General features: G+C 53.4%; 1 protein-coding gene across 3 annotated transcripts in view; it reads right to left on the reverse strand.

Annotated features, from left to right (window-relative positions):
• GLI2 (GLI family zinc finger 2) overlaps positions 1-27,804 on the reverse strand; it is a 255,721-nt gene that overhangs the window by 161,115 nt on the left and 66,802 nt on the right. The window contains exon 1 of one of the 3 annotated variants that reach the window (XM_038564918.1): positions 24,875-25,019. In XM_038564918.1, coding sequence (XP_038420846.1) covers positions 24,875-25,019 — 145 coding nt within the window. Of the gene's footprint in view, positions 1-1,789; positions 2,030-24,874; positions 25,050-27,804 lie in introns of those variants that run through there. The other 2 variants (XM_038564917.1, XM_038564919.1) reach the window with 2 other exon arrangements.

Raw genomic sequence — 27,804 nt, forward strand, 5'->3', positions numbered from 1 at the left:
TGTGCTTTGAACCACAGCCCACACCCCTGTTGTCTCAAGCATTCACTGCATGCAGGGTGCTGCATCCATGGCATGGTTCGGGGACTGGTGGCATTCCGGAAGGCTGCTCTCACCCACCACACTTGTATGAGTGGATCCCCTGCCAGGCACTGTTCCAAATGCTTCCCTGATGGCAAATCAAACCCCCGCCATAATCCATACACATGCCAGGTGGGTGCTTTATAGATGGGACACTGAGGCCCAGAGAGGCAAAACCACTTGCTCCGTGTCCCGTCCAGCTGGTCAGGGGCAGAGTGGGGGAACATGAACTAAGCTGGGCCTTAGCCACCACAGCCTCCTCTCCAGGCTGAAGGTGTGGGATACAGCAGAGCCTGGTCGACCAGCAGCCCGATTCCCCCTTGCCCTGAGAACCCCCATCGGGCACCACGGGTGGTGGTCCAGCCTAGGGGAGGATGAGCACGACCCAGACCCTCTGCTGTCCAGCAGGGCAGTCCAGGACAGGTCACCCAACAGGGAAGCTCCTTGCCTTCCCCACCAGTAAAATGGTCCTCTGGGGGTCATGGCACAGACTTAAGTAGCCTTGTAAAGGGCCATGAGGGGTAAAACAGAAAAAGAGTCTTTTCCAAGTAGCTGTTAATAATAGTGGAAGTCAGCCTTCCCTCCTCTTAACAAAGGAGGAAGAGTGAAGGGGGATGGATGGGCCAGACTGCCTGGAGTCAGGCTGCCCACCGAGACTGCATGTCCCCTCCAGACCTACCCAGACTCTTTCTCCTCCTCATGTCTGACCCCCAACTGGCATCCAGGCAGACCCCACCACACGCCAGTGAGGCTGGGCCTGGCAGTCGGATGTGTGAACCGCTGGACACCCCACGGATCAGAGGCTGACTGGCCCCTCTGTGGGTGACAGCCTAGGCCACAGTGAGATTCCCTCTTGGTCACCCTAAATGTCTATTGGATCTACTAGTTTCTTCCACAGTAGAAGTTCACTCATGATGCCGCTTGGCTGAGCCACTGGCCCACCCCTAATTTAGATATTTTTCTCCCAAAAATAGTCGAAAGAGGAAAAGACATTACATACCAGGCCTAGTAAATTTGATCCCCGATGTCGAAGGAGCCAGTTAACCACTCGGCCAGCTGCACCTCCACAACCCTTGCAACCCGCAGAGCATCCCCTGCACGGGCATCCCCAGGAAATGCATCCCTGTCTCGTCCAGGCAGCAGCAGGCTGGGCAGGCCACACCAAGACAGGCCGCCGGTCGGGAAGGAGAGCATACACGTTTCCCATTTCCCCGGGGGGAGGCAGGATACTCCTGGGTCTTGGCGAGGCGTCTCAAACCACGGGGAGGCCACACACTAGTCACTGAGTCGGCATATGGCAACCCTCTGGAGAGGCCTCCTGGCCCCAGGCAGATGGAGGAAACATGTACTGAAGCCACCCCAGCCTGTGGCTCCCCTGGCCATTCGGGACTGCACCCCCCGCCAGGACAGAGCAGCAGCTTGGGGTGCCAGAAGCTGCAGGGCGGCCCATCCTGCCTGCCGGCTCTGCCGACGGGACACTCGAGTGACTATTTAAGGAAGTCAATCCCCACCTCCACCCCCACCCCCAGATGGGGAGCTCCCCTCCCCAGAACCCACACCCCTTCCTTTCCACCGAAGTTTCTGCCACTGCAAAAAAACTCGCACAGAGAGAGGGAGAGAGACAGGCCCTCAAGCCACACATGTCCCTGGCTAGCCCAGGGGACCATCCCCGCATGTCCTCCCGAGGCCCACACATCCACAGCAGGCCTACCTGGGGGTTGCTGGGCGCGGAGCCCACCCCGTAGAGCTTCGAGACAGCCCTCTGCGGCCTCCTGCCACCAGCTTCTCTTTCTCCTGCTCAGCCTCTGACGTTATCGCCTGGAGAGGGGACTAATGCTCACCAGCTGGCCTGGTGGTTTAACCCTCTCAGGCTTCCAGGGCGTTCGACTGGGAGGAAAGCTTGAGGTCACCCTAACCGGGGCCCCAGAGCCCGGTCGCTGTGAATTCAGTGACTATGAGAGCAATAGCGGAGAGCTCACACGAGATGAGAGAGCAGACGCTGAGTGGGTAAGAGAAAGAGAAACTTCTAAAACCCACCCTCATTCCACTGTCCCGATTCTCAGGGAGCCAGAGGGAACATAAACTCAGCTGAGAGAATCAGACAGAAGGCAAAAGGGGTTGGCCTTGAGCTTTCTTTCGCCTGCTTTTGTCAATCCCAGTCTTTCTAGGGTGTGATGCTTCAGGAGAAGCTGCTGGAGGTTTCCTCCAGCAAAGCAGTCAACAGTGCTCAGATTCACACCATCTGGGCTGCCACTCTTCCCTCTGCTTACTTTCATATGCCCAACTGTTCACCTAGTGAACTCCTATTCATCCCTCAAGACCCAGCTTCAGGCATCACTCCTCCAGGAACCATTCTTTGTCCCTTCTCCTTCAGGGGCAGGAAGAAACACTTAGCACAGGCCTCTCTCAAAGTCGTCTTTTTTTTTTTTTTTTTTTAAGATTTTACTTATTTATTCATGAGAGACACAGAGAGAGGCAGAGGGAAAAGCAGACTCCCTGAAGGCAGAGGGAGAAGCAGGCTCCCTGTAGGAAGCCCAATACAGCACTTGATCCCAGGACCCTGGGATCACGACCTGAACCAAAGGCAGACACTCAGCCACTAAGCCACCCAGGCACCCGTCTCTCAAAGTCTTTAACCATACTGAGATCCTAGCCATGTGCTTGTCAGTGCCTCCTCCTGGCTGGTGAGATCCCTGGGGGCTTGGATGGTGGGGTATTTGCACAGTGACCAATACAGTGACTGGTCACTACTTGCAAATGGATGAAGATTTACTATTCTTGAGACCAAGTCTCATGGTGAAGAGTTCTATGTCTATGTCCCTGCCATCAGGCTGCTGGGAGAAGAATGGCAGAGGCAGAAAAAAAGAAGGGGTGGACAGGGACTACAAAAGCAATCTCTATTACCAGTGTTCTATGGCTCTGAAGTGTCTGCTATCAGTACTTTTAAGGTGAAGCACAAATCGCACCTGCCTGGAGGTCCCTCACCAGTTAGGCAAGCTCCACCAACTGTAACCCAGAAACAGACAAGCAGCCCCTATGCCCTAAATCTGCTCCTCAGAGGCCTTGCACCAAGCAGGGTGTAATTCATTCACAGAAGAGCCTCTTGAGCCCTTACTCGGTGCCCCTGGATTCTTAGTTTAAACACAATTCTAACAGATTCATAGGTATTCCCAGTGCATCAACTGAAAGTGGATAGAAGTTAAAGAAGGCAAGGACTTCTGACTGCTCCAGATAAGCAGCTTATCAGCAGAAGATGAAGGGGTAGGCAGCCCACACTTGGGGCTCAGACAGACTCAAGTTCAAGTCCTGGCTGAACCACTTAATAGCTGGGTGGCCTTGGCAACATGCTAACCAGTAGGCCTTTCATAAACATCCAAATGCTTTTTGAATTAAACAGAATTGACTAATTGAATTTGGCCCAGAAGGAGCCTTGGGATTTAGAGGCCGAGGGCCTAGAGGAAAATATGGGGGTGGGGTGGGAGAGGTCCCCTGCAGAGACTTGCTGGGAGCCAGACAAACTCAGGAGGCTCAGAAGTGCTTTGTGCTCCAGTTGGGGCTGTGGGGAGGGGCAGGGGGAGCAAGGAGAGATAGGCGCTGCGTGTTAACAGATCCTGTTGGCCTTGCAGCAGGAGACACTCGTGCTCCTACCTGCAGAGCCCCTACTGTGTCAGCAGTTAACAGCGCCAGGACCTGGCCTGGCTCTTGGCTTTGCACTAAATGCCTGACACATCCAGCAGCAGCTGAAGGCCCTGCCAGTTGAAAAAGGTCGGCACACACCTTTTTCTCTGCTTTGGGCCTAAGGCCCAACATGCTCCTTCCCAGGGACTGCTTAGGAGGCAGATCTGTTTTCTTCTTAGAGATTTCTTCTTGGATGGAAGGGAAAAAACAAAACAAAACAAAAAACCCAAACAAAAACCAAAAACAACTCCTGGATGCACCAAATGGCAGCCCTAGTATCAGGCACAGACCTGTCAATCCCAGGGAAGGTTCTGTCCACCTCCACCACCATCCCAGGCTTAGGGAGACAACGCCACCCCCACAGGGATGGATGCTGGGGCTCTGTAGAGTTTTCTGGCTCTTACTACCACCCTTCTGCAAGGGGTCGGGCCCTAGGCTCAAGCAGTTCTCATCTCTCAAGGGTCATTTGAATCAAGGGCAAGATACCTGAGGAGGCATGGAGCAGGGGAGGAGCATAGGCTTTGAACTCCAAACTCCATCAAATTCTAATCATCACTGCTTGCTCATGGTGACTCTGTGGACAAGCTGGGGGATTCCTCTGGGCCTCAAGTATAACAGGGGGCCATGATGGCTTTAGGAACGTGCATCCATGAAGAAAGGGGAACCCTCTCACGCTGCTGGTGGGAATGCCATCTGGTGTAGCCACTCTGGAAAACAATGTGGATGGTCCTCATTCTTCAGAAAGTTAAAAATAGAGCTACCCTTCAACCCAGCAATTACAATACTAGGTGTTTACCCCAAAGATAGAGATGTAGTGACCCGAAGGGGCACCTGCACCCCAATACAGCAACGTCCACAATAGCCAAACTATGGAAGGAGCCCAGATGTCCATCGACAGATGAATGGATAAGAAGATGTAGTATATATATATATATATATATATATATATATATATATATATATAATGGAATATGACTCAGCCATGAAAAAAATGAAATCATTTGCAATGATGCAGATGGAACTGAGGGTATTAGGCTAAGCAAAATAAGTCAACCAGAGAAAGACCATTATCATATGATCTCACTCGTGGAAATTAAGAAACAAGACAGAGGATCATAGGGAAGGAAGGAAAAATAAAATAAGACAAAATCAGAGAGGGAGACAAGCCGTAAGAGACCCTTAACTCTAGGAAACAAACTGAGGGTCGCTGGAGGGGAGAAGGGTGAGGGGATAGAGTAACTGGGTGATGGGCATTAAGGAAGGCATGTGATGTGATGAGCCCTGGGTGTTATGACAACTGATGAATCACTGAACTCTACTTCTGAAATTAATAATACAATATATATCAATTAACTGAATTTAAATAAAAAATACAAATTAAAAAAATCATAAAAAAAGGAAGGTGCATCCAAGTAGATCCCGTGGCACCCTGAATATGGGGCTGTGTGGAGACACAGATCCCGTAAGTTTCCATCATATACAAGTGAGGGGCTAGAGGAGGTCTGGAGGGATACGGGTCTGGAAGTGGGTGAAGAGGGAACCATAATGCATCCAGGAGTCCGAGGACAGACAGGCTACTGGATGAGTGGGTCTGAGTGTAAGAGTCATGGGGCAGAGATGGCTGACAAGGTAGGACCCCAAGGTGAGACCAAAGTGGCCCGTGGTGGAGCCACTGGGACCCTGTGCCACAGGAGCAGGCAGGGGACAGCTGGCCATGCAGAGGAGTGTAATATCCAGAAACCAGGGAAGGAGAGGGCCGGGAGTATAAGACCAAGCACCAGGGTGTCCCTAAGAGGAGACATGAAGAGGATCCACTGGACTGAGCAGCATGGGGGTCTCACCAGGCCATATGATTGAAGGGGTAAGGCACGGTCCTGCGGGGTGTGACTTGCAGACAGGGAGCAGAGGCAACTCCGTCAAGGAAGGGGAAAAGAGAAAATGCAGCCAGAGGGTAGGTGGGACCAAAGAGTGAGGGGGCTTCAGAGAGAGACCCCCGTGGAGGTGTTGGGGTGGCTTTGTACATGGCAATGTGGCTAAGTGGACACTTCATTGCCAAGAACTCCCTTTTCCGTGTGGTTCCAGGTTCGAGCTGAAATCCTCAAGGTCTGGAGGAAGGATGGGGCAAAGCATGGTTCTCTTTCAAGGCAGGGGCAAAGTCACAGAGTTTTCATCACAAACCAAACCCTGATCTTTCTCACTCGTTCTTTCGCAGTGCCGTCCACTCCGTGAGCCAGTAGATCCCAAAGACAAAAGCCAGTTATTTCCACACGATAGCATAAAATAACGGAAGGGTAAAAACAGCCACTCAAAGTGCAAGAGAGACCAATGGATTTTTACAAATAGAATACGGAAAGGTCTTTGATAGGGTTTGGGATTTCATGTCGTAATTTTAAAACACAACGACGTGTCGAGTTTCAGGGGGGTATCAAAGAAGAGTATCTACAATCAGCCGAAAAGGCTTTTAAAACATCCCCCCCTTTCTAACTGTACGTGAGGCCAGATCCCCTCCACATATTTCAAGCAAAACAACATATTACAACAGATATGCCAACGTAGAAGCAGATACGAGGATCCAGCTGCCTTCCATTAAGTCAGACATTAAAGAGATTTGCAAAAGTGTGATCCCATTCTTCTTCCTTTCTTATTTTGGAGAAGAGTTATTTTTGATAGAAATGATGGGTTTACCATTGTTATTTTCAAGTGGATTAAAAGTTAAAATATTTAAAAATTTTTCTCACCTTAAATTTCGAGTAATGTAAATATTGATAGATATAAGCCCATATAAAGAGAAGTTCTCGGGGCGCCTGGGTGGCTCAGTCAGTTAAGCATCTGCCTTCAGCTCAGGTCATGATCCCAGGGGCCCTGGATCGAGTCCCGCATCGGGCTCCCTGCTCCATGGGGAGTCTGCCTCTCTCTCTCTTTTATGAATAAATAAAATCTCAAAAAAGAGAGAAAGAGAAGTTCTCTGGGGTCTTTGATAATTTTTAAGGGACTAAACAGTTTGGGAAGCCTCTATGCAGGGCAGCAGGCATGCCACCCTCAGTCTCTGCACTGCATTGCCAATCTGTGGCTCACCCAACAAGGTGGGCAGAGCCAGCTACTCCAGCTCCCATGGGGCTCCTAGGGCAAGTACAACTCCCAGCAGAGGCTTCCTCTATAGCTCCCCGTATCCGTCCAGCGCAAGGTTGGCAACTAGCAGAGAGAGACAAATGTAAGCTCTAACTGTCCCCATGGGTCCCAGTTTGTCCACACTCTTGCCCATGTCACACCTGGCCTTCTGTCCCGCTTCAGACACCACTGACCTATGGTGACTTTGACCCAACACCAGATGCAGAGGCTGCAGCCTTCCAGAGATTTCAGGGCTCCCCCAGCTAGGTGTCCTAGCTGGGTGCAGTTGGTGACATCACAACCCTTGTCCCATGTCACTCACAGTGGTTCTGCTCCCCTAACCGGACTGCAACGAGTATGGCAGTGAGTGTCTAGGGGAACATGTATAAGTGCCCCCAAAGGGACCAGCAGGAGCCAGCCTGGTAGGAAAGCAGAGGAGGGCATTACAGGGAGAGGCAGACCTGCACAAAGGCGCACAGGCACCCGAGGCCGGCCTATGGGATGGGCACTGCGTGACTGGAGAGGCGGGCCAGGAGCCCCCTGTGCCCAGTGCTCGGACTTGGCCCATGGTGCCAGGGAGCCACCACTCACCAGACGGTCCCCTCCACCAATGGGAGAAGGGAACCGGGGTAGATGGTGGCAGCCTGGAAGGCAGCAGTCAGGTTTAACTCTCTCCCACCCCCAACTTTGGGCTGAGGTGATTTGCGGCTCCTGTTACAAAGGGCCGCGGCTACATAAAGCCAGAAAGGCCTGATGGCTCAGATGCCTTCTCTCCCAGGCTTCACTGTGTTTTTTACGAGTAAACATTTCTCGATAAAGACTTACTGTCTGCAGAGACCCCTTTATACCCCAAAGGTAAGGGTTTAAGTGGCCTTATAACTGCCGTTACTTATCTTTACAACGGCCAGAGAGAGCCTATTCAGTAACAGAAGCTTTCATTATTCCGCTATATATATTTTTAGTGACTGGTTATAAATCAGGCTCATCTCTGGGGCTCAGGGTCCAGGGTCTCTTCCGTTCCAGAAGGCCAGTCTAGGAGAACCAGTTCATGCTCCCCTGGCCCTGGTCCTCAGGACTTCTGACACTGACAGTCCTCAAGAAGGCAGGACACGACACGGGCTCTAGTCTCCGATGACACACCAAGGGGAATCTTCAGGTCCCTCAGGCATGTTTCTGACCCCTTCTCTGAGCAGCAGCCTCTCTCCTGTCCTCCTGTGCTCTTCTCCAGCAAATCTAGTCTCTCAACGCGGCATCTGATAAACTCATTCCCACGAGGGCACTGTGGTTGACAACAGCCACATTGCATGGCCTCCACCTTGGAAAGTACCCGCTGTGGCACACTCACACATTGTTAAGATGAATCTGAGTTCCTCTTTAATGATGAAATCACAGAGAGGGACACAGAAAAGGATCCCTAAGTCCCTAGAAATTATGCCCTTTAAGCATCCACCACTTCTGTCTCCATAGAGCAGATGCTACTGGTTCACACTCATGCCCTCATGCCCTTACACACACACACCCAACTTCTGACCACTAGCATTGGTGGTTAATGAAGGGTTTTCTCTGCCCCCTTTGCCTGACAACCAAACAGGTCAGAAATGCCAGAGCAGCCCTCAAGCAAGGACAGACAAGAATTGATGGTGCTTAGACCTTGGCTGTTGGGCAGGACGGATCATACGGAGTCCTGGAGTCTCAACCTGGGGTGAAAGTGCAGTAGTTCTTGGTAGTAACTGGCTCGCTATGGTGCCCTCCCTCTCCTGCCTCCCCTCCCCCTGCCCCTTCCTTATACCTAAATAGATCATGTGTGCTAGAATCCTTATGGTAGAGGCTCTAAGCATTGTCACTAGGATGCCATATGTGCAAGGAGCCTCAAATTAGGGGCACAGTCTGAGGGCCAGGGAACCTGGGAGTGACTCTCTCAGGACAAGGTGGCCCAGGGGGCTGGACCAACCTGGTGATCTGGTAGGGAGGAGACAGTACTAAAGAAAGGCAAGGCCCAGGGGGGCGCCTGGGTAGGGAGGGGCATCTGAAGATGAAAGACCAGATGCATCTGTGCCCACAAGACCACGGGCAAGGGAACGAGCCAGCACACTGGTGACGTGGTGTCCATCCTGCCCCAGGCAACCACCCAGCTGAGAAGTTCTTGCAAAAGCAGAGCCAAAAGTCTCAGTCTGACCCTGGGCTTGGTTCTCTCCCTCCCAAGACACAGCCCAGCCACGGGGATCGGGCTGTTCCCGGTGTGCAGCTGGGCCAGCTCTGGGATGGGGGGGCCCAAGGACATCTTGGCCACATCTCCCCATGGTCCACTCCACCCCCATCTCCTCTGGGAAAAACTTTCAAAGGCCACTCTTGCCGTCTCCACAGCCTCAAGGCAATGAAGTTCCTAGAATCACAGCATAGGGAAACATGGACTCTGCTTTTTGGTTTCATTTTGTTTTTCTAAGATCCCAGAAGCTCCTGACTCCTCCTTGGGATACATGCACAAAAACCCTGTCTGACCACCCACAGCCCACAGCCAGGACATTTGGTCAGTGTTAGTGACGTGCAGGCACCAACAGAAGAGTTCCAACGCCTTACGTTCCGTGGCACGCAGAGAATTCTTGTGAACGCTCCCACAGATGTCACACAGGGACTGGTGGCAGCCTCCCCAGGACCTCCCAGTGCTCCTGGGGGATGGTGGTTGCCAAGAAACAGAGGGCCTGTTGTGTCTCTGAGTTCAGGGAGCCCAACAGCACACAGCCACGTGTTCCTACACCTTCGCCCAGGCCTGGCAATCTACTGCAAGAACAGAGACCACAGCTTTCAGCCTCCACTTGACAGGGGGTGCTTGCTTTTATCGCCATGCTAGAGTGGAGGACAGGATGCACAGACAGGTCGGGATGGGGAGAGGGCCCAGCTGGGCCAGACCTGAGCAGGATGGCCCAGGAGGCAACATTCCAGAAATAGGGACAGAGGATAGAAACTGCATGTCAAGGGTGGGGCCAGGGGAAAGAGGATCCCAATAGCCTGCAGGACTAGCAAGGGTGATGTCCACAAGATGGTCTCCCCGGGAGCTGGAAATGCCTCCAGAGGCCCACTCTGGGGGGATGGCTCAGAAACGAGAGGAAGGCTTGAGGTCCCCCGGGGCTGGCACGACAGTCGGCTGGTCCTTCCAAAGCCCCCCAAGGCTGGCCTCTGCCTCAGTCCCGAGCTCAGCTCTACGAGGGAGGGCGTACCGATCCCATGAGACAGACCAAGGAGCTGACCTGCGCCCACAGTGCCCAGGGCCCAGGTGTCCGGCCCACGGGCTCCGCCCCAGCACCCCTGCTGGAGGCCGAGGCCCCGCACGGGGATGGCCGGGGCCAGCTCATGCGCCTCTCCTCCCCCCGCCAGCGGTTTCCACTCTGCGTCACCAGCACCTCTGACACAGGCAGTGGTTTTCACAGCCCTGGGACACACAGACGGGCCCTGTCTCCCCAGCCGGAGGACCCAGACGGCATTCTGCAGAGCGTGGTCGTTTTTTCACGTACTTCCCGTCTTGCCCGACCCGGCTGTCAGGTCCAGAAGAACTGGACCTTGCCTGTGTGTTGTCTGCTCCGAGCTGCCGTGGGTGAGCGTGGGCCTGACACAGCCCTCATGGAGAAGAGTCTCCTTCCAGGTAACTCTAGCAAAAGTCCAGGGCATCTAGCAGCTAGAACATTGCTCAGCACACACGACGCCCCAAAAAAACATTTGGGAAAAGATGGAAAAGAGGCAGGGTGGGAGGGAGGGAGGGAGGGAGGGAGGGAGGTCTGAAAAACAGAGCAACCCTGCAGGAATCATCTGCATTTGTTCGTGGGGATGGGATGCTTCAAGTCACAGGGTGTAAGTCAATCTAGCCAATCTAGCCGAAGAGGGAGTGGATTCCAATGTCCCTCTCCTGCTTGAAGCCTTTCCATGGCTCCCCACTGCCCTTAGTCCAAATTCCCTGCGGCGTGTCCAGGCTCTCCAAAGCCATTCAGAGTTCCCTTTCCAAATGCATCTCTCCTCACATCCCTTGGTGTGAAGCTTCCTCTCAAGCAAGTGCTCTGGTCCCTACCCTGCATCCCCACCCCCAGGCCTCTGTTCCTGCCCCTTCTCAGGACTCTCTCCCACATGTCCCTCCTTCTTAAAGAAACTCTCCTTAGGGACGCCTGGTGGCTCAGTGGTTGAGCATCTGCCTTTAGCTCAGGATGTGATCCTGAGGTCCTAGGATTGAATCCCACATCAGACTCCCCGCAGGGAGCCCACTTCTCCCTCTGCCTATGTCTCTACCTCTCTCTGTCTCTCATGAATAAATAGATAAAATCTATTATATATATATCTTCTTAGCGGCACTACCTGTGGAACTATCTGTTACTTCTCTAAGGCTCAGACCTGGTACTTCTCGAAACATTTTGTGTTCCCTACGGGATGTTCTAAAGGACAAGGAGGGAAGGAAGAGAGGCCCTGGTTACTCCAGATAGAGCCCAGGGGAGGTAGCTCAGGGAAGGGAGGACTAGAGGACTGCTCCCTGCTTCTGAAGAGCCAGAGCTCTGACTCCATTCACTGTGAGTGTCTACAGGTGCCTGGAATCCCCAAGGTGTCCCCCCTCCTGCCAACTTGCTGAAGTGAGGTGGGCATTTTTATTTGGTCTGCCCAGCATCACGTGGGACCCATCCTCCTGTGCACAGTCCCTACCAGTCAGGGAGGCTGGCCCTCCCCATACCACCAAGTGTCCATAATAACACATGGCCTGGTCATGGTGACTGGCTCACAGGGTACAGGGGATCCAAGGCAGGGCAATGAGAAGATGCCCTGGACTTCTGCTAGAGTCACTTGGAAGGAGACACTTCCCCACAAGAGCTCAGGGTGTCGGGTTCACGCTCACCTGCAGCAGCTCTTGCTGCCTGGTGGGGAGAGGCTGCTGGCCTGCCAACCAAGGGGCAAGCCAACCAAGAGCATTGAGGGAAAGAGATGGTGTCCCAAAGGCATTGCTGGAATCTCAAATTCAGCTGGTTATGGCTGCCCAGTTATGGAGGCCAAGAAATCCATGTAGTTTGGAAGGTCTGAGTGGGTTTCTGTCCCTGGCACTTGAGCATCATGATTAGGTTTCCATCAAAGAAGAGCCATCCTTCCAGGCCAAGGTACAGCTACCTTCCTATAGTCATACATCACGACTGTCCCTCCTGGGGCTCAGCTTTGTCTGGCTGCCTGCCCATCCCCCATGACCGCTGGCGGAGAGTCAGTCGGAGGGTGGGCGGGCACTGGACTGGAAAGAGGTAAGGGAGCTCCTGGAGCCACAGGTTGGGACTCACTGAGGACAGAGTGAGGCCATGGGGTGGAGGGAGAGAAGACAGTGGAGGGAAGGAGCAAACCGGGAACTCTAGGCCAGGACAGAGGAGGTGGGCGTGTGTGCCAGACAACCCTCATGATGCCAACCCTGGCCAGCTGTGCCACTCCCCAGGAGGCACAACCTTCCTGGCACCCACCCTCCGCAGACACTGCTCTGAAGAGGGCCCGTATCATCACATCACGGGGTGGGAACACCACACATGATCTGGAAACACCCCTGATGGGCTAAGGCCCACTCAACCTGAGTGCCCGCCCCGGGGCTGGTAGAGCGTCCTGGCTTGGGTGTCCCAGATCTGCTTCTTACCAGACCTGCCACATGCTCACTGTTGTGGCCTTAGCAAACCACTCCCTCTTTGGGCCTCAGTGGGCCACATGGCCCTTGATGCTCCTTCTTCTCAGAAACACACATGAATCTTCTGTCCAACTGAGGGCGACATGAAGCATGGAGCCCTGGCCTTTCCCAGCAAAGCATCTGATTTCCAGCAGGACGGGGACCCAGGGCCCCCTGCCCCGGGGGCTCATGTACCTGGAGCAGCAGGTGGGGCTGGCGCGGCACCCTGGCTTGCAGGCGGGCCATCTCTCCCGGCCCCGCCTGACCCCGGCAGCCCCTGCTGCTGCTTGGCCCACAATGCCTGCCACAATCAATTATTCAGAGTCCGAGGGAGGACGGGATCTGGTGATAAAGGACTGGATGTTAGCTGGAGGCTGGTGCTCTTTCTAAAGTGATTTACTTGGCTCCCTCCAAACTCACACCCTTAATGTAATTATTTACTTTGTCATTAAACACCCTCCTTCCACTCCAATTATTTTTAGAGTTTCTGGAGCCTATAGAATTAGCTGGGGAGGCTGCTCATTGGCCAGGGGAACCGGGTCCTCCCCCGAGGGATAGCACTGCTCACGCAGCCCGGGGACTTGCACTAGGGTTGGAGGCCGAGGCCAGGCCTGCCCCTCGTCCTCCCTAACTTCCTCCTTCTCCTCTTCCCACACTACCTCCCTACCCCCTCCCTTCCTTTCTTTCTAAAACAGAGATATAATTCACATACCATAAAATCCACCCTTTGAAAGTATACAATTCAGTGGTTTTTACTATATTCACAGGGTTGTGTAACCATCGCCAGAATCTAATTCCAGAACATTTCATCACCCAAAGAGGAGCTCCATATCTGTTAGCAGTCACTCCCCATTCCCTCCTCCCCACCCCCAGCTTTCTGCCTCTAGAGATCTGCCTGTTTGGGACAGTTCACATAAATGGGGTCCAACGACACAGCCCTCTGCGTCTGCCTGCTTTCACGGAGCATAATATCATCGAGGTTCACACGTATTGAAGCAAGATTCAGTATTTCGCTCCTTCTTATGGTTAAATAATATTCCAGATGTGAATACACTACATTTTGTTCACCCATTAGCCAGCTAATGGACTTCTGGGTTATTTCCATCTGGGGGCTATTCTGAATCGCATCACTGTGAACATTTGTATACAAGTTTTGGTGTGTGCTGGGTTTCCAATTCCCTTTGGTCTGTACCTAAGAGTGGATCGTTATCTCCTCTCTCCCTCCTCTTATCCGCCCCATCCTGGGCTCAGAGCCGGGGAAGCTAGGGCCTGGCATGTCAGCACTGCCGTGGGTGGCTAGGAAGCTCTGCCCTGCTCTGGCCACTAACGATATGGCCAGGAGCTGGCACCTGTCCTCTCAGGCAGGTGATGTCACTATTTTGTCACCCACAGGCCAGACTCTCGTGCCCTATGCAGCTGGCCAGTGAGGCTTCATCACCCTCAGTCCACAGAGGAGGCAAGGGCAGCCCATGTTCATACCCCATGCCAGCCTGCCTCTAGCTAAAGGTACCTGTTGCTTTCCCTGTCACCAACAAGGCCAGGAGAGATGTGACCAGTGTGTGTAGATTCTGGGAATCACAAACGGAATGAAGGTCCCACCTGCATCCAGCCTCAGAACTTGCAGAGGTAGCAGTGTGTCTTTGACAATTTGTGCCTCCCTTTTGGAGCCTTCTCTCATGAATACTTCCAGGTACCCCAGTGCCCTTGGGCTGCCACAGGGCAGGGGCCTAGCACCTGATAACCCAGGTCACACAGAAGGACCTAGGACAACATGGGCCTCTGCACCAACCTGCAGGCAGAGTGATAGCTAACAGGGAAATACCAGGCACTCTGCTGGGGAGGGCTTTCCTGCCCTGACCACCCTCACACCATGCAGGACCACCTGCTCCTCCAGGCATGAAGCTTCCCCTGGACATTCCTTCATTTCCAGGATGGCAGGGCCTGAGGATGGTGTAGAGCCTATGCCTGGTGTCCTCTGCCCAGCACCACACAAAATCCAAACCCTCCTTTCAAATGTCACTAATAAAAATGGGATGGAAATCAGACGCAGAAATGACCATCCTCAGACCAGAGGCATTGCTACCTTCAGACTTCCCAGGCCCCACAAACATAAGCTGGCAACCCATGTCCACTGGGAGCAGCGCCAGCCTGGACAGTCTCAGGGAAAGGGCCAAGAGCAGTTTCTCAAGAAAGAGCCCTCCAGTACCCTCCTCCCCACCTGCCCAAGAGGAGAGACCAGCTGAACCTGGAGCAGGTCCCAACAAGCCACATGCACCCAGAGCTGGGCTGGACTGTGCCTCCAGCATCCACCACTGGCTAGGCAGCAGCCGGAGGACACAGACCCCAGAGGGGCCTCTGAACACAGTATCACTGGGCTTCCCAGTTCCAGGAACAGCAGCTTGTACTGAGGGGCTGAGGAGTGAAGGGAGCCCTTCCCTTAGGGGCTGACAGAGCCACCCTCAGCTCCTAGGGCCTTTGCACATGCTGCTCCTTGGGCTAGAAGGCAGATTCCCCTTGTATACATCATGGGCAAGCTTCTACTCCTTGTGAAGATTCTGCTCAGATACTCATGCATTCATTCACTCTCAAATTTATTTATTTGATGCATATGTGCTAGTCTCAGAAATAGTTCTAGAATAATCATAATAACAGCAACAGCAATAATACTGAAAGCACCAACCACTACATCCAGAACACTTACTTTATGACACATGCTTCCAAGCATCTTACCCTGCTTATCTGTAATCTTAGCCCTCAAAAGGTAAGTATTTTGCCCACTTTTAGGGTGAAGACACCGGGGTTCAGATCAGCAAAGGATATGCAAAGGGGAAGTGGGCAGAGCAAGGATTCGAACTTTATCTGTCCAAGCCCGAGCCTTGGCCCTCAGACCATGCTGGCCACCCCAGAGCTGGTTGTTCCATGCACCACTCCCTGTGGCTTGCCCTAAGCCCTGCCACACTTCATAGCACCACTTTGGTAGCCTCTCCCCGGGCTGCGTGTGCGGCTGCTGCCTGTAGAACCCGGGGTCAGAGAGGGCACGCAGCTGCAGATCGTGGACTCGCCAGGGCCTTACTCAGATATCGGAGCCTTGTCAGGTCCCACTCCTTTGCCGAAGTATTCTGATTGCTCTGGGCATCAGGTCATGGCCACGTCAGTACTGTGAGTGGTGGTGTGTGGTTTCTCCTTGGGGCCACAGCTCTTAGGGACAGAGACTATGGCTCCTGCTTCTTGGATGCTTCCCCTCCCTCCCTCCTACCTGCACCCTCTGGCGCTGGCACAGGGCTTGAGAGGGCAACAGTTCATTCAGAGGCACTGAGACTCCAACAGAGAGAGCCACAGGACCTCAGCCTGCGCGGTGGAGTGGCCACACATCCATCTAGCAGCCCCGGACACCCCTGGGCCTCACTCCCGAGCAGTCCTTCATTGGTCCCACTGGTCCCAGATGCCGCTGCTCATCCCTGCCATGCGACTGTCAGGCTGCCAGACCCAGGGACTTCTCATTGGACTCCCTGTCTCCAGTCTCTCTGCACAGGATGCCTCTCACTGCAGATAGCGCTTTCAAGTTGACACTGACCATCTGATGTGGCAGGGGTCTGCCTTAAATCCCGGTCACTGGTTCCCTGAGGCCTGGAGGCGAGGGGAGAGTCTAGGTACCCCACCTGCTACTGAGGCAGGGGGCCCTCTCAGGTCCCACCTGAATACCCCACCCTAGAGCCACATGGACCAAATGCTGCCTCCCACCCCCGCCCCACAACACACACCCCCATCGCCCTGCACTCCCAACAGGCCACTCTGCTGCCCCTTCCACCCACCCTTTCCTCTTTTCACCCGATGAAGCCCTCCACATCCTTCAGTTCCCAGCTCTGATACTGCCTCCCCATGAAGCTTCCAAGGCAGAATATGTCACCATCTCCTGAGCATCCCCATAGTGCTCTGTTCTCTGTCCCCCGATGCCTTCAACTAGGAGAGCTCCTGAAGGGCAGAAGCAGGGTTTCTACATCACCACATCTCTGACTGGTGTTCTGGAACCATCCATAGGATGCACACTTGAGCTCAGGAAACCCAGAGGCACCCAGGCCACCACCTCTGGAAGGCCATGGGTCCCCCTCCTCTTCCGAGTGCCCTGCTTCCACCCTGAACACCAGGCCTGACTTCATTATCTTCAAAATGTTCCCAAGATCAGAGGCGGTAAGACCTGGCCACAAACATAAAATAAATTATCCCCCCACACCAATGATAAATGGTTCTATTAGCAAACCAGATTGTTAAACTCCGATATAACAGAACGCAGGAAACTGGGGCCCATCCATTCTCCCTCCGGCGCACACTGAGTTGTAAATAGGTTATTTTGTGTGTAAATAACACATTAAAACACAGCATTAGCTGTGTCTTTTGATAGAGAGGAAATTGTTACAAATAAATAATTCCGGACAGGAATGTAAAATAAGCCAGATTTAATAGTGCATGCCTGGTGCAGCCGTGTTAAACATGACTAAAATGATAAACCCCAGAATATACTAATAGTAAACTATGCACTGACATCAAAGTAATGAGACTGTATTTTTACCAAGCTTTAGAAATGCTAAAATTAGTTTTGACAGAACCAAACGTCAGAAAAATGTTTCCAACATAAACACCATCAATTTGGGAAGCTGGGGTTCGGGACAGGACGGAGGCTGGGCTGGGAGCAGCTGTGTCCCATCCCATGGGCAATTCTCAGTCCATCGGTCTCCAGTTCTGGTGGTGTCACCAGATGACTGTGTGTGCTTCAGGTCTCTGGGCCTTGGCTTCCACATCTGTAAAATGGACAGATCTGAACTATATGATCACTCAGGCTTCTCTCAGTTCTGTATCTGGAAATGACTTTGAAGCTTTCCCCAACTCTGCAACAGTTAAATATGCACAAATGAACCCCAAGAAATGAGGCCATGTGTGCCGGGTGTGGCCAAGGCCCGGGGAGAAAACAGGAGCTGGAGCCACCAGGGTGGCCCTCAGGGGTTTCCATTCTCTGTGGGCAGAGCTCATCAGCTCACATGTGCCAGTCAGAAACACACAATGCGGGTCTGAAGTGGCCATGTGGGTGCGTTGGCCTCTACAACCAAGTGGGAGAAGTCAGGCAGGCCAGTGGAAGGCACAGAGCACAGCCCCTGGGCTGGGCCTTGAACGCTACGCCGAGGCGGGGGCTGCTGTGTTGGGGCAAGTGGGGCATCTGCTCTGATCTGGATGGCAGCTGTCTTGTTTATTTGTTTAAGATGTATTTATTTTCAGACAGAGAGAGGGTGAGAATCTCCAGCAGACTCCCCGCTAAGTGCAGAGCCGGATGTGAGGCTTGATCTCACGACCCCGAGGGATTTGAGACTTATTTTTTTGATGCCCAATGAGCCTAGGAGGTTGACACTCACCACCTCGCTTCCTGCCCCCCAGTTCTCTACTCTTTTCAAGAGGAACGTTTCCTTGTACTTGCTAGTGCAGAGGGCGCCTAGGCTTTGGTAGTTGCCTTGGGCCAGAGTGTGGGCAGGAGGGTCAGTGGTGTTGATCCACCTCAGCACCCAAAAATGGGTCAGTCAGTCAGCCTGGCCTGGGTGTAGTGTTCCAAAATTTGACGGTAGTAATAGCCTTCTTTAGTTTTAGGAGTACTGAAGGGAAGTTTTCGGGCTGCAGCACCATCATCGCATCATCAACCTGATGTTCAATATATTCCTGTAAAATCCCAACCTGAGTTGACACCAAGAGTTGGACGCTCAACCGACTAAGCCACTCAGGTGCCTCTGGCTGGCAGCTGTTTTGAGGGACTTTCAGAGAGGCCCTTAGAGCATGAGGTCTCAAGGTCACAGGAGACCGCGATGTGCAAGACGAATGGGCATTCACATTCGTGTCACTAACATTTGGTCACTAAACAGACCCTCTGATAGCCACTCTATAAACACTCTCCCATTTCATCCCACAAGAGCCAGATGTAGTTCCCATGGCCATCTCTACTTCAAGAACTTCAGAAAAGTTAGAGGGCTTGCTCCAGGGCAAACAGCTAACAACAGGGAGCTGGCAAGAGCCCAGGTCCTTTCTACCATATTCCACTGTGGGCCAAAAGGAGTCTCCAACCCTCACCTCTGCCTCTGGAGCGCCGACCCTCCAGCTCAGCCCTGGCACATGAGACCTCACTAGCCAGGGCATCATTAAGTCATTCAGGGGCCCCTAGAAAAAGTCCAGGCAGTCGTGCTGTATTCTGCTTCCTGAGTGTGCGAAGCTGTCGGGGGAGGACCGAGCTCTGCTCTTGGAGAAAAGTCTGGTGGGAACTGGCTGTTCCATGTGGCTGGGCCATTAAAACAAACTCAGTAGCAGCGACAACAGCCATCCTGAAAATCACTTAAATAAGAATAATTGCCCACTTAGTCACACCTGAGTACATCCTCCAGCCCAAGGCAGAAATGTGTGGCCGCAGCAGAGCAATTCAGGTAGGCTGGGGAGGCTGGCCCACTAGGCAAGTTCCAGAGGGCCTCAGGAGGGGAGCCGGGGCCAAGAAGCAGGCCAGCCCAACTCACCCCAGGGACCTCAGAGGCAGCAGGCCATACCAGCCTACTGGCACACACTTGGCATGACAGTGTCAGACTCCCCTTCCTCAACCATCATTTACCGGGTGTCTTCCTTGCTGGGGGATGAGCCAACAATGCCCTGCCCATAGGGCATTATAGGGCGATGGCCCAGAATCAAAGAGAGGACAAAGACACCAAGGACTCAGAGGCATTTATCAAATTACAGGGCACACAGTAAGGTCCAGTGATTTGGGTAACATTTCCTCACCCTGGCACCCCAGAAACAATGCTCGCCACCTGAGTTGTTTACAGACTCTGGAATTCACACAGTATTCCAAGATGGACAGGGATGGGCAAAAACGGACCACTGGGCAAAAACGTGCCTGGAAGAAACTTTCGAAGAAGCGAACAGGGCCAGTAAACAAGGTGATCTCGGGTGGCCGGTGCAGTGGGGCCACGCTGCCACAGGAGTCAGGTGCTGAGAGTCACACATGCTCAACCCTGGTGGACACGCAGGTCACCACCCTGCCAGTACTAACCAGCTGTACCTGGTTAGTGTGCCCCCTCCAGGGATGCACGCCCCACCTCGGCCCAACTGTATCCAACGTAAACATACCCGAAACCAGGCCCCCGCCTGGGAGATTCCATCTCCATGGGGTTGGAGTGGCCTGGGGATCTGTATCTATTACGATTGTATCATGGGTTTCTGAGGCATGGTCAGCCTCAGCAACCTCTGGTCTGCTCCCACCCACTAGCATACGAGGGAGAAGGCTGAGTTAGCAAGGCCAGGGATCAAGGTCAGGTCACCTACCCAGAACAGCCTGTGATAGTGAAGCAAAGCAGGACAGTAACTCAGGCCTGATTTGCAGCCCAGGGCTCCCTCTACCACTCTCCAGTAGGAAGACAGCAGAAATCTGGTCTACCTACCCCTGTCCAGCCTCAAAGTCAACTAGCAAGAGCGACCAGCGAAGGGAAGCCTTTTGAAGTCAGGCAGAGCTTCCAGGCCTAGAAAAGGAAAACTTTAGTAACAGCTACTAAAGCAGAGACTTAGCCTGGACCTCACACAGAGCTAACTTAGCACCTGTCACTGTACGTTGCTAACTCCAATAATTCTCACAACACGGTAAGGTAAGGACCATTGCTGTGTCCATTTTATAGATGTGGAAACAGAGGCTCAGACCTGCCCAAGGACAGCAGAGCTGGGCCTTACCCAGGTGGTGTGGCTTTAGAGTCTGAGCTGTTTCTTACCACTTCTCTGGACCACCTGCAAGAAGGGCAGCAGCAGGAGCAGCCACTCCCCGTGAGCTACCCTGTGCCAGGCAGGCAGGAGCACGTTGTGTCTTGTAATTTTCCCATATCAGCTCAGCATGTGATTTCCACTTTACATAAGGAAAGTCATGTCTTGCCTCATGCAGCTAGAACACAGAAGGCCCCACGCTTACAAGTGCATCAGAATCTCCACAGCTTGCCCAGCCCCACTCCCAGAAGCACAGCTCCCGGAGGCCTGGATGGGGGGCCCCAACTCCCAGGGATGCTGATGCTGCTGGCGAGGGACCAGACTGAGAGGGACCCTGGCCCAGCACACAGTGGGCATTCTGCAACAGTTAGGTGTTGCAACGGTAGTGTGCCTCACAGAATTTCTAAAGCCCGTCTGGATATTTGACCTCAGGGACTTAGCAAAGCTCTCAGACCCAGACTCAGCTCCAAGTTTTATGGCTCCAGATTTTCCAATCATCCCAGCCCGGAGGCCTGGAGTAGCTGGGTCCCTGGTGCTCTCAGCTGAGGCACACAGGTTCAGAAATATTTTTGGAAAGAAAACCTACTGTTGAGGAGGAAAATACGACAGCATTTGGGCAGTTTCGGTGTAAAGCAATGAAAAACATCTGAATCAAATTGCCTTTAAAATTACGCCATTTTAAAAATTAAAGGGGGAAAAAAGCTCTAGGCCAAAATGTGTTTTTTAAAAGATTTATGGTCTCCAAAGCGTTAGCACCACAGCTAAATAGGCTGGGAAAGGACCCACCGGCCTGGGCCTCTGCCGGCCTGGGCCTGAGCTTCTGCCGTCTGTTCCTAGCCAGCTGCTCCCACCAGACAGGTGATTCACTGAACCTGCCCCCAGTCTGACCACAGTGCTGCTTCGCCCTCTGCCACCACCCTGTCCTGCTGTGCACACGTGGGCTCAGAGAGGTAGCAACTCTGAGTGGAAATACCCAGCCCCCAGCAGGTCCGGCTCCACAACACCTAAGGGAGGTCAAACAACAGGGGCCAGGCGGGCCAGGTGACTATTCGGGTCCCTCTGCAAGTAAGTCATGGCCTCAGATATCAAAGAATAGGTCATTTGGAAGAGAGAAGGCGCCGCCAGCCTATTGCACAAATGACTTTCTGTGGCTGGTGCAGGGCTGGACAGTTATCACCAAGTATCAGTGGGTTGGACTTTATGGCCCAAATCACCCAATGAAAACACCAAAAGAAGAAAAAAAAAAAATAGACTCACTGCGTGACGGGGAGCCTCAGATCTTATTCTCTGCTCAACCAGCAAGTGGCCTTAGGCAAGTCCCGGCCCTACCTCGTCTCAGTCTCATTCACAAAATGGAGAAGCTCCGAGCACTCATGAAAAAAATGTGCCTGCCACCCCAGCCTCGTACTCAGCAGCTCCCTGTGCTGGGAGATGTTCGACGACAGGCTCTGACAGGAGACAGCGGAAGCAGACAGTCCTGATTTGTAGCATTTGCCAATTTTCCTGCCTTAACTACTCCCACTGTGGCCAACTTCTAGTTACCAACCTAAGGTCAAGGATGGCAGAGCTGGAAGATGTCCACAGTCCCCTCACACAAGTTAGCAGAGGCTGGCTTCAGCACACCCCTGCTCTCAGAGGTAGTTACAGTCTACTAGAGGATTCTAGAAGGCTGAAGGTCCTTAAGAACCAAAGAGATGGGCTTCCTATATGCACTGTCCATCACCCTGAGTCCCATCAGGGCAACCACTGCTGATGGGACCTCTAGGTATCTAAAGTTGTGATAGAGGTAAGATATAATTGGTACCCTGCTTTTTTTACTTACTGTTGGAACCTAGGCACACCCGGGGGAGCCCACCCCGACCATGATCATAAAGTCTTGATAAACATTTTCAGTGGCTACGTGACGTTCTATTCAATAACTATTCCATGGTTTGATTAATCAACCTCTTCCCATGGAACACACAAGCTTGGCATTTTGTGGCTTATCACACATCGGTCCAGAGGATGGGTGAGTCTTGCATGAAGATGTCGGGAGCACTGTCATGAGCAAGCAGCAGTGATGACAAAGGGGCCAGGTCCTACAAACCAGCAGGGTCACAAGGTGTCCAGATGTAGGGGGTTGCCTGTATTGCAGGTCAGCCTCCGACCCCTCGATTGAACCCTCTCACCCCATCACCAGTTCCAGAGGCTTCAATCTCACCACTGGAATTGTATGGCTCTGGCTCTAAGGATGAACACATCTCTTTAGGCAGAAGGATTTCACATCCACATTATTTTCCTACTGTCAAAAACTAGAAACAGCCTAAGTATTCAATAACAGAGGACTGTCACAAGATCATGAGGACGCTAGATGACATCTGCCAAATATCCAAATGTCCACCTCATGACTGGGAAAACGGGGCCCAGAGGTAAATGGCATGGCCCAGGGGATGTGGCTGGAATGAGGACCCAGGCCAACAGCCCCCTGTGCGCTGCACTGCTCCTGCTTGAGTCCTGGATGGCCCTTCCCCACAAACTGTGCAGACAGGGCCATGGGGAGCAGGAGTGGTGAGGAGGCTTCCCAGTGGCGGCGGCGTCTGATTGAGACTCATTCCAAAGATCGGTCATATCCACCGTCTTCTGGAACCGCATCAACCGAAACCGCATCAACCGAAACCGCATCAACCGAGCACTCCTCCGGGGCCAAGGAACCAGGGGATGGGGGCCTGCAGGAATGGGCAGGGTCAGCATCCTAAGGAAGGATGCAGGTGTGGAAGAGCAGGGTTGGATGCCTCCGTGAGGCCACTGCACCCCAAGCTGCAGGTCTGCTGCCCGTTCCCCCAGATCCAGATCCCCTCAAGCATTTGCTGTTATTGTATGTTGGTGACAACTGTGTCTGACACTAGAGGGGCCTCCTCTCCCCCCAGTTACATCCTAATCACTGTCTAATTACTGCCTGTGTCTGTTCTTTGCTACTGTGGCATGGCAGTAAATCTCACCATGTGGCAGTTCATCATCTACTCATGGCTCAGGAGAGGCCAACCCAGGCCGAGGCAGGGAGACCAGAGGGCCCAGGGGAAGGCCAGAGTAGCACCGAGGGCTGGGCTTGCCAGGGCTCACTCAGGCCTCAGAGGCCATGCATCTGTCCATCAGGCAGAGGGACATCTTGAGCTATCACCCCAGGGCAGCATAGGCCCTGGCTCTGGAGAAGGAACAGATCACATGCAGACACAGCCAGGCCCAGGATGAGCCAGCTCTAGGACCAGGCAGCAGGGCCACCCAGCCACCTGCAGACTCCCACTCTCAGCCTCCCCTTCCCTCATCTCCTGACACCACCCTGTGTGGGGGGTCGGCCCTGGGCTTTGGCTCCTTCCTCCACCCCAGCTGGTCACAGAGGGAGAGCCTGGAGAGCTCATCTCCAAGATGGACACGGGTCAAGGGGCATCATCCAGGTAGGGAGGCCAAACGCCTACCTTCCTAGGGGGGAACAAGAAGGTTGGTCTCAGATCTCCTTCTCTGAACTTGAGCCACACAGCCTAATCATGACCTCTAAGTGAGCATCACGGGAGGCAGGGGGTGAGGATAAAATAAATGTAGTAATGACAACATAGAGGTCCTCTGGTTCACTGCTGGAAACACCAACCCCCTCCTCCCCTTCTCAGTGTCTCCCCGATACCCTGGGCTCCAGCCTCCAGCTGTGCCCGGTGCCGCCCATGGACCAGGAGCACCAGCATCACCTGAGTTCTGGTGGGAAATGCAGAAACTCAGCCCCGCCTGACTGCTAGATTGAGCTCCGCACTTCAGCGAGCCTGGCTGCATGTGCAGGTGCATATGCGGGTGCATGTGCGAGCACATCAAAGTGTGAGCGGCCCCGCCCCCCTTGCACACCCATCCTGCCAGGGCGAATCTGCCCCCACCACTCTCCGAGCTGTGCCTGAGCGGCGGGAGCAACAGGCCATGACTAAATGCACTTGAATAAAAAAGGAAAGAAAAGAAATCTAAGACTCTCCATTCCTCAGAGACAGAAATAGTTTTGCGGCCTCCAGATGGATGGTGCACACACAAGGGGAGGTCTCGCCTTCCCGCCAAACTTTCCCGACGGGATGCTGGCACGGACCAGTGGAAACCAGAGAGTATTTCTCTTCGGGGCAGTAAATGAGAGGCTGTGGCTCGTGTAGTCCTTCTGTTATAATTAAGTTGGCCAGAAATTCACCTAAGGATACTAAATTCTGTACCTGACCCTCTAATTACAGCCAGAAGGGATCAGGAGACAATTACTTTCCAAAATAGTCCCTGGCGGGCCAGAGGCCAGGAGCCGTGTCTCTGGCACATCTCAAATGTGCCAAGCGAACGCACCCGGGGCCGCCTGGCAGATTGAGGGCGGCCAGGACCCCCCCACCCCGCGCCCGCCCAAGCAACCTGCCGGCAAACGTCACTGGGCCTGGGATCCCCAGGAGCAGACGGGGCGGGGGTGCGCCCTCCCCTTCGCCCCCCATAAACCAGCACGCCTGCCTGAGCACATCGGCCATCAGCCTAATTAAATCCTAACGGGCTAATGAAAAACACCCCCGCTGGCAGCTGAGCATGCAGGACACCAAGTACCTCCGTGGGCAGCTACCGCCGCCGCCGCCGTGGCCACCGCGAGAGCAGAGGCCTTCCTGCCCGGGTCCGGGAAAGCCGCACCCTCCAGGCTCCCACTCTTGGCGTCTTTCTTCTCCGTGGCAGTGATTGGGGCCGACGTCTCCATCTCAGCCGCTCATAGTCCTGGGTGACAACCCTGGAGGAAAAGACAAAGACACTCACCAACATTGACTGCCCCCAGACCCAGCCGGGATACATCGACCCAGATTCATGGCAACCAACTTAATTCTCTTATAATTGGGAAGGAGGGTTTAATTAATTTGGAGAATTATTAGTTCTGAGATTCATCTGGGTATGGAAACGACCTCAAGGACCCCAGCCGAGCGTGGGCGTTGCCCCCTACCCCAGATTTTTTAAAATCTGACCAACAGGTTCCTACTGCCCATGGCAGTGACGACGAGCAAGGCCCACTTTGAGAAAGGAAGTCCGAAGTAACGGCCTCCAACTCGGGATCACAGGAAAGTCCAAATAGTGTGACAACGACTTAGTGGTCCTCAAAGGAAAGCCTTTGGTTTCCTGTTCCCTCCCTGCTCACCAGGATCCACCTCTCATTTATTTGTGTGTGTGTGCATTCATTCATTCATTCATTCATTCAACAGATCTTTCATCATTTACTCACTGGCGCAGACTCAGCACATTTTTAAGCCCCTATTACGTATCAGGCTTTCTGTCTGGTGCTGAAGGTATAGTCCACGGAGTTTACATTCTACTTGGGAAAGAGATGATATACAAGGGGAAGGGGAATAAATGTAAACTTAGTTTCAGTTAGCTAGAAGTTGCATAAAAAAAAGAAAGCCAAGTGGTAAGCTAGGGCAGGGTGGGAGGGGTGGAGGGACAACGGCCTTGCCTTTCTGAGGTTGGAATGGGGTGCCAGTGAAGCTCTGAGGGAGCCCACAGCAGCCAGAGGGCAGAGGCAGGAGCTTGTTTGAAGAATGGACCTGGGTGGGCAGAGGTTGGCTTGTTTCAAGAACAGCAAGGTGAGGACAGACCCTGGAGGGCTTTGAGCAAAGGGGGGACATGACAGGTCTCACAGTATATCGGGGTCACTCTGCTGTTGTGAGAGTAGATCTGGAGAAAGAAGCACTATGGGAATGACCCAGGGAGACATGATGGTGATCTGGATTAAGGGGGAGGTGGTGGAATGCAGAGATCACAGACCTCCTAGGGCTTGGACGTGGGCTGTGGTGGAAAGAGGGGGAGCCCGAGGGGGAGGGCGGGGGGCGGGGGGACGCAGGGCCCAGGTAATGCTCCGTCTGAGGCTGGGTTCTGGGTCACAAGCAAGCCTTTCACTCACATGCCTCATCACTCACAGATACTACTAACCGATTATTTGTATCAAGTCACAGAACAGAAATGTGAAAGCCAAACTTCTTAAAAGAAGAGCAGTAGCATCAAAGACGGCTCCTATTTTTGGCTGAGGACCTGGATGAATGAATGGTGCTGTCATTTGCTGAGACGGAGCCCAGTGGGTGAGAAGCAGGTTTGGAGCAGAAATCAGGAGCTCAGTCTGGGCCCCATCAAGTCTGAAATCCTTTTTAAGCCACACAGAGACTGTCGGAAACGTAAGTCAGAGCTCGGGGTAGAGGCAGAGGCTGGAGACAGGAATATGGCAGCCATTGGGAAAGATCAGATGGGATGGAAGCGAAGAAGAGAAAGTTCCAGAGCTGAGACAGGGGCACTCCAACATTTCCAGGAATGAGAAAAGAAACCAGTCAAGGAGAGTAAGCAGGAGTAGCCAGTGGGAGAAAGAGAAGGAAAAAACCACAAGGAGAGCATGGGGGTGCCAGAAGCCAATGCAGGAGTGATACGCCTTGAAGAGGGGGGAGCAATCAGCTCCCTCCCAAGCTACTGAGGGAGGGAGACGGTGTGGGGACCAGGGCCCAGGTGGAGGCCAAGAAATGAGTGGAAGTAGGAGAAACAGAGGTATAAACAATTTAGTCAGGAAGCTTTGCCATAAAAGCAGAAAAAAAAAAAAAATGATGCGACAACTGAAGAGCCCAGAGGTCCTCCGTGGTGGTTGTGTCGGGAGGCAGGGCCAGTTTGCAGGCCCGTGGGAAGGGAATGTTCTGGTCGGGAGCCCATGGGTCGCAGCAGGGCAGAAACCAAAGACACTGTTCAACTCCATCCCCACCCTCAAGGTTAAACTCATATCTGCAGGTACAGAATTTCCATCTTGTTAAATCCACCCAAAACTCTCACGTCTTTCTAAGTGGAAAATGGGAGGTCCTGGACCGCCTCGTTCTGTCTGCACACACCGGCCTGTCCCGCTTCCGCCAGCTTTCACAAACTCCCTGTCAAGGAAACCCAAGGCAGACGGGGACCCAGGAATCTCCTTGCAGGTTTTGGTGAGTGACGGCTTTCCTCTGGCCTCCAGTCTATCTGCATAGGTCATCTGTTCTCTCCGGCTCTGCTTAGCAGCAACGCCTGGCTCAGGCCTGCTCTGCCTTCCGGGCTCCCTTAGCCTCGACACAGGGACCACCCTCCCCCAGCCATCTGAGCTGCACTTCTGGGTCACCTCCCTCCTCCCCATTTTCTTCCATCTGATGGGCTGTGATTGCACTCACTTTCCCAAAACACCTCGCCAGGGGGTGCCTCTGGAGCCGGCTGCTCTGGTACCCTTCCCTTCCGGGTCAGGGGCACCTTCTACACCACGTCTGGTCCTCTTCCAGGTTGTCATCTCCCCAGACAACCAGGGGCCTTCCCCAAACCCAAATCTCACCACATTCCCCACCCTCACCTCCCCCACCACCCCTGCTGGCCAAGGCCTCGCTGAGTCCCTTTGACCTTTAAGCAAAGCCTTCCTGCAGCCCCTTCTCCCCACCTCTCCTTCGCACCCAGCCAGGCATGACCAGCCCTGCCCTGTACACCACCAGGCCTCAGCTCAAGGCGTG

The sequence above is a fragment of the Canis lupus genome, chromosome 19 (assembly GCF_011100685.1).
Source record: "Canis lupus familiaris isolate Mischka breed German Shepherd chromosome 19, alternate assembly UU_Cfam_GSD_1.0, whole genome shotgun sequence".
In the NCBI taxonomy this organism is placed as follows: domain Eukaryota; kingdom Metazoa; phylum Chordata; class Mammalia; order Carnivora; family Canidae; genus Canis; species Canis lupus.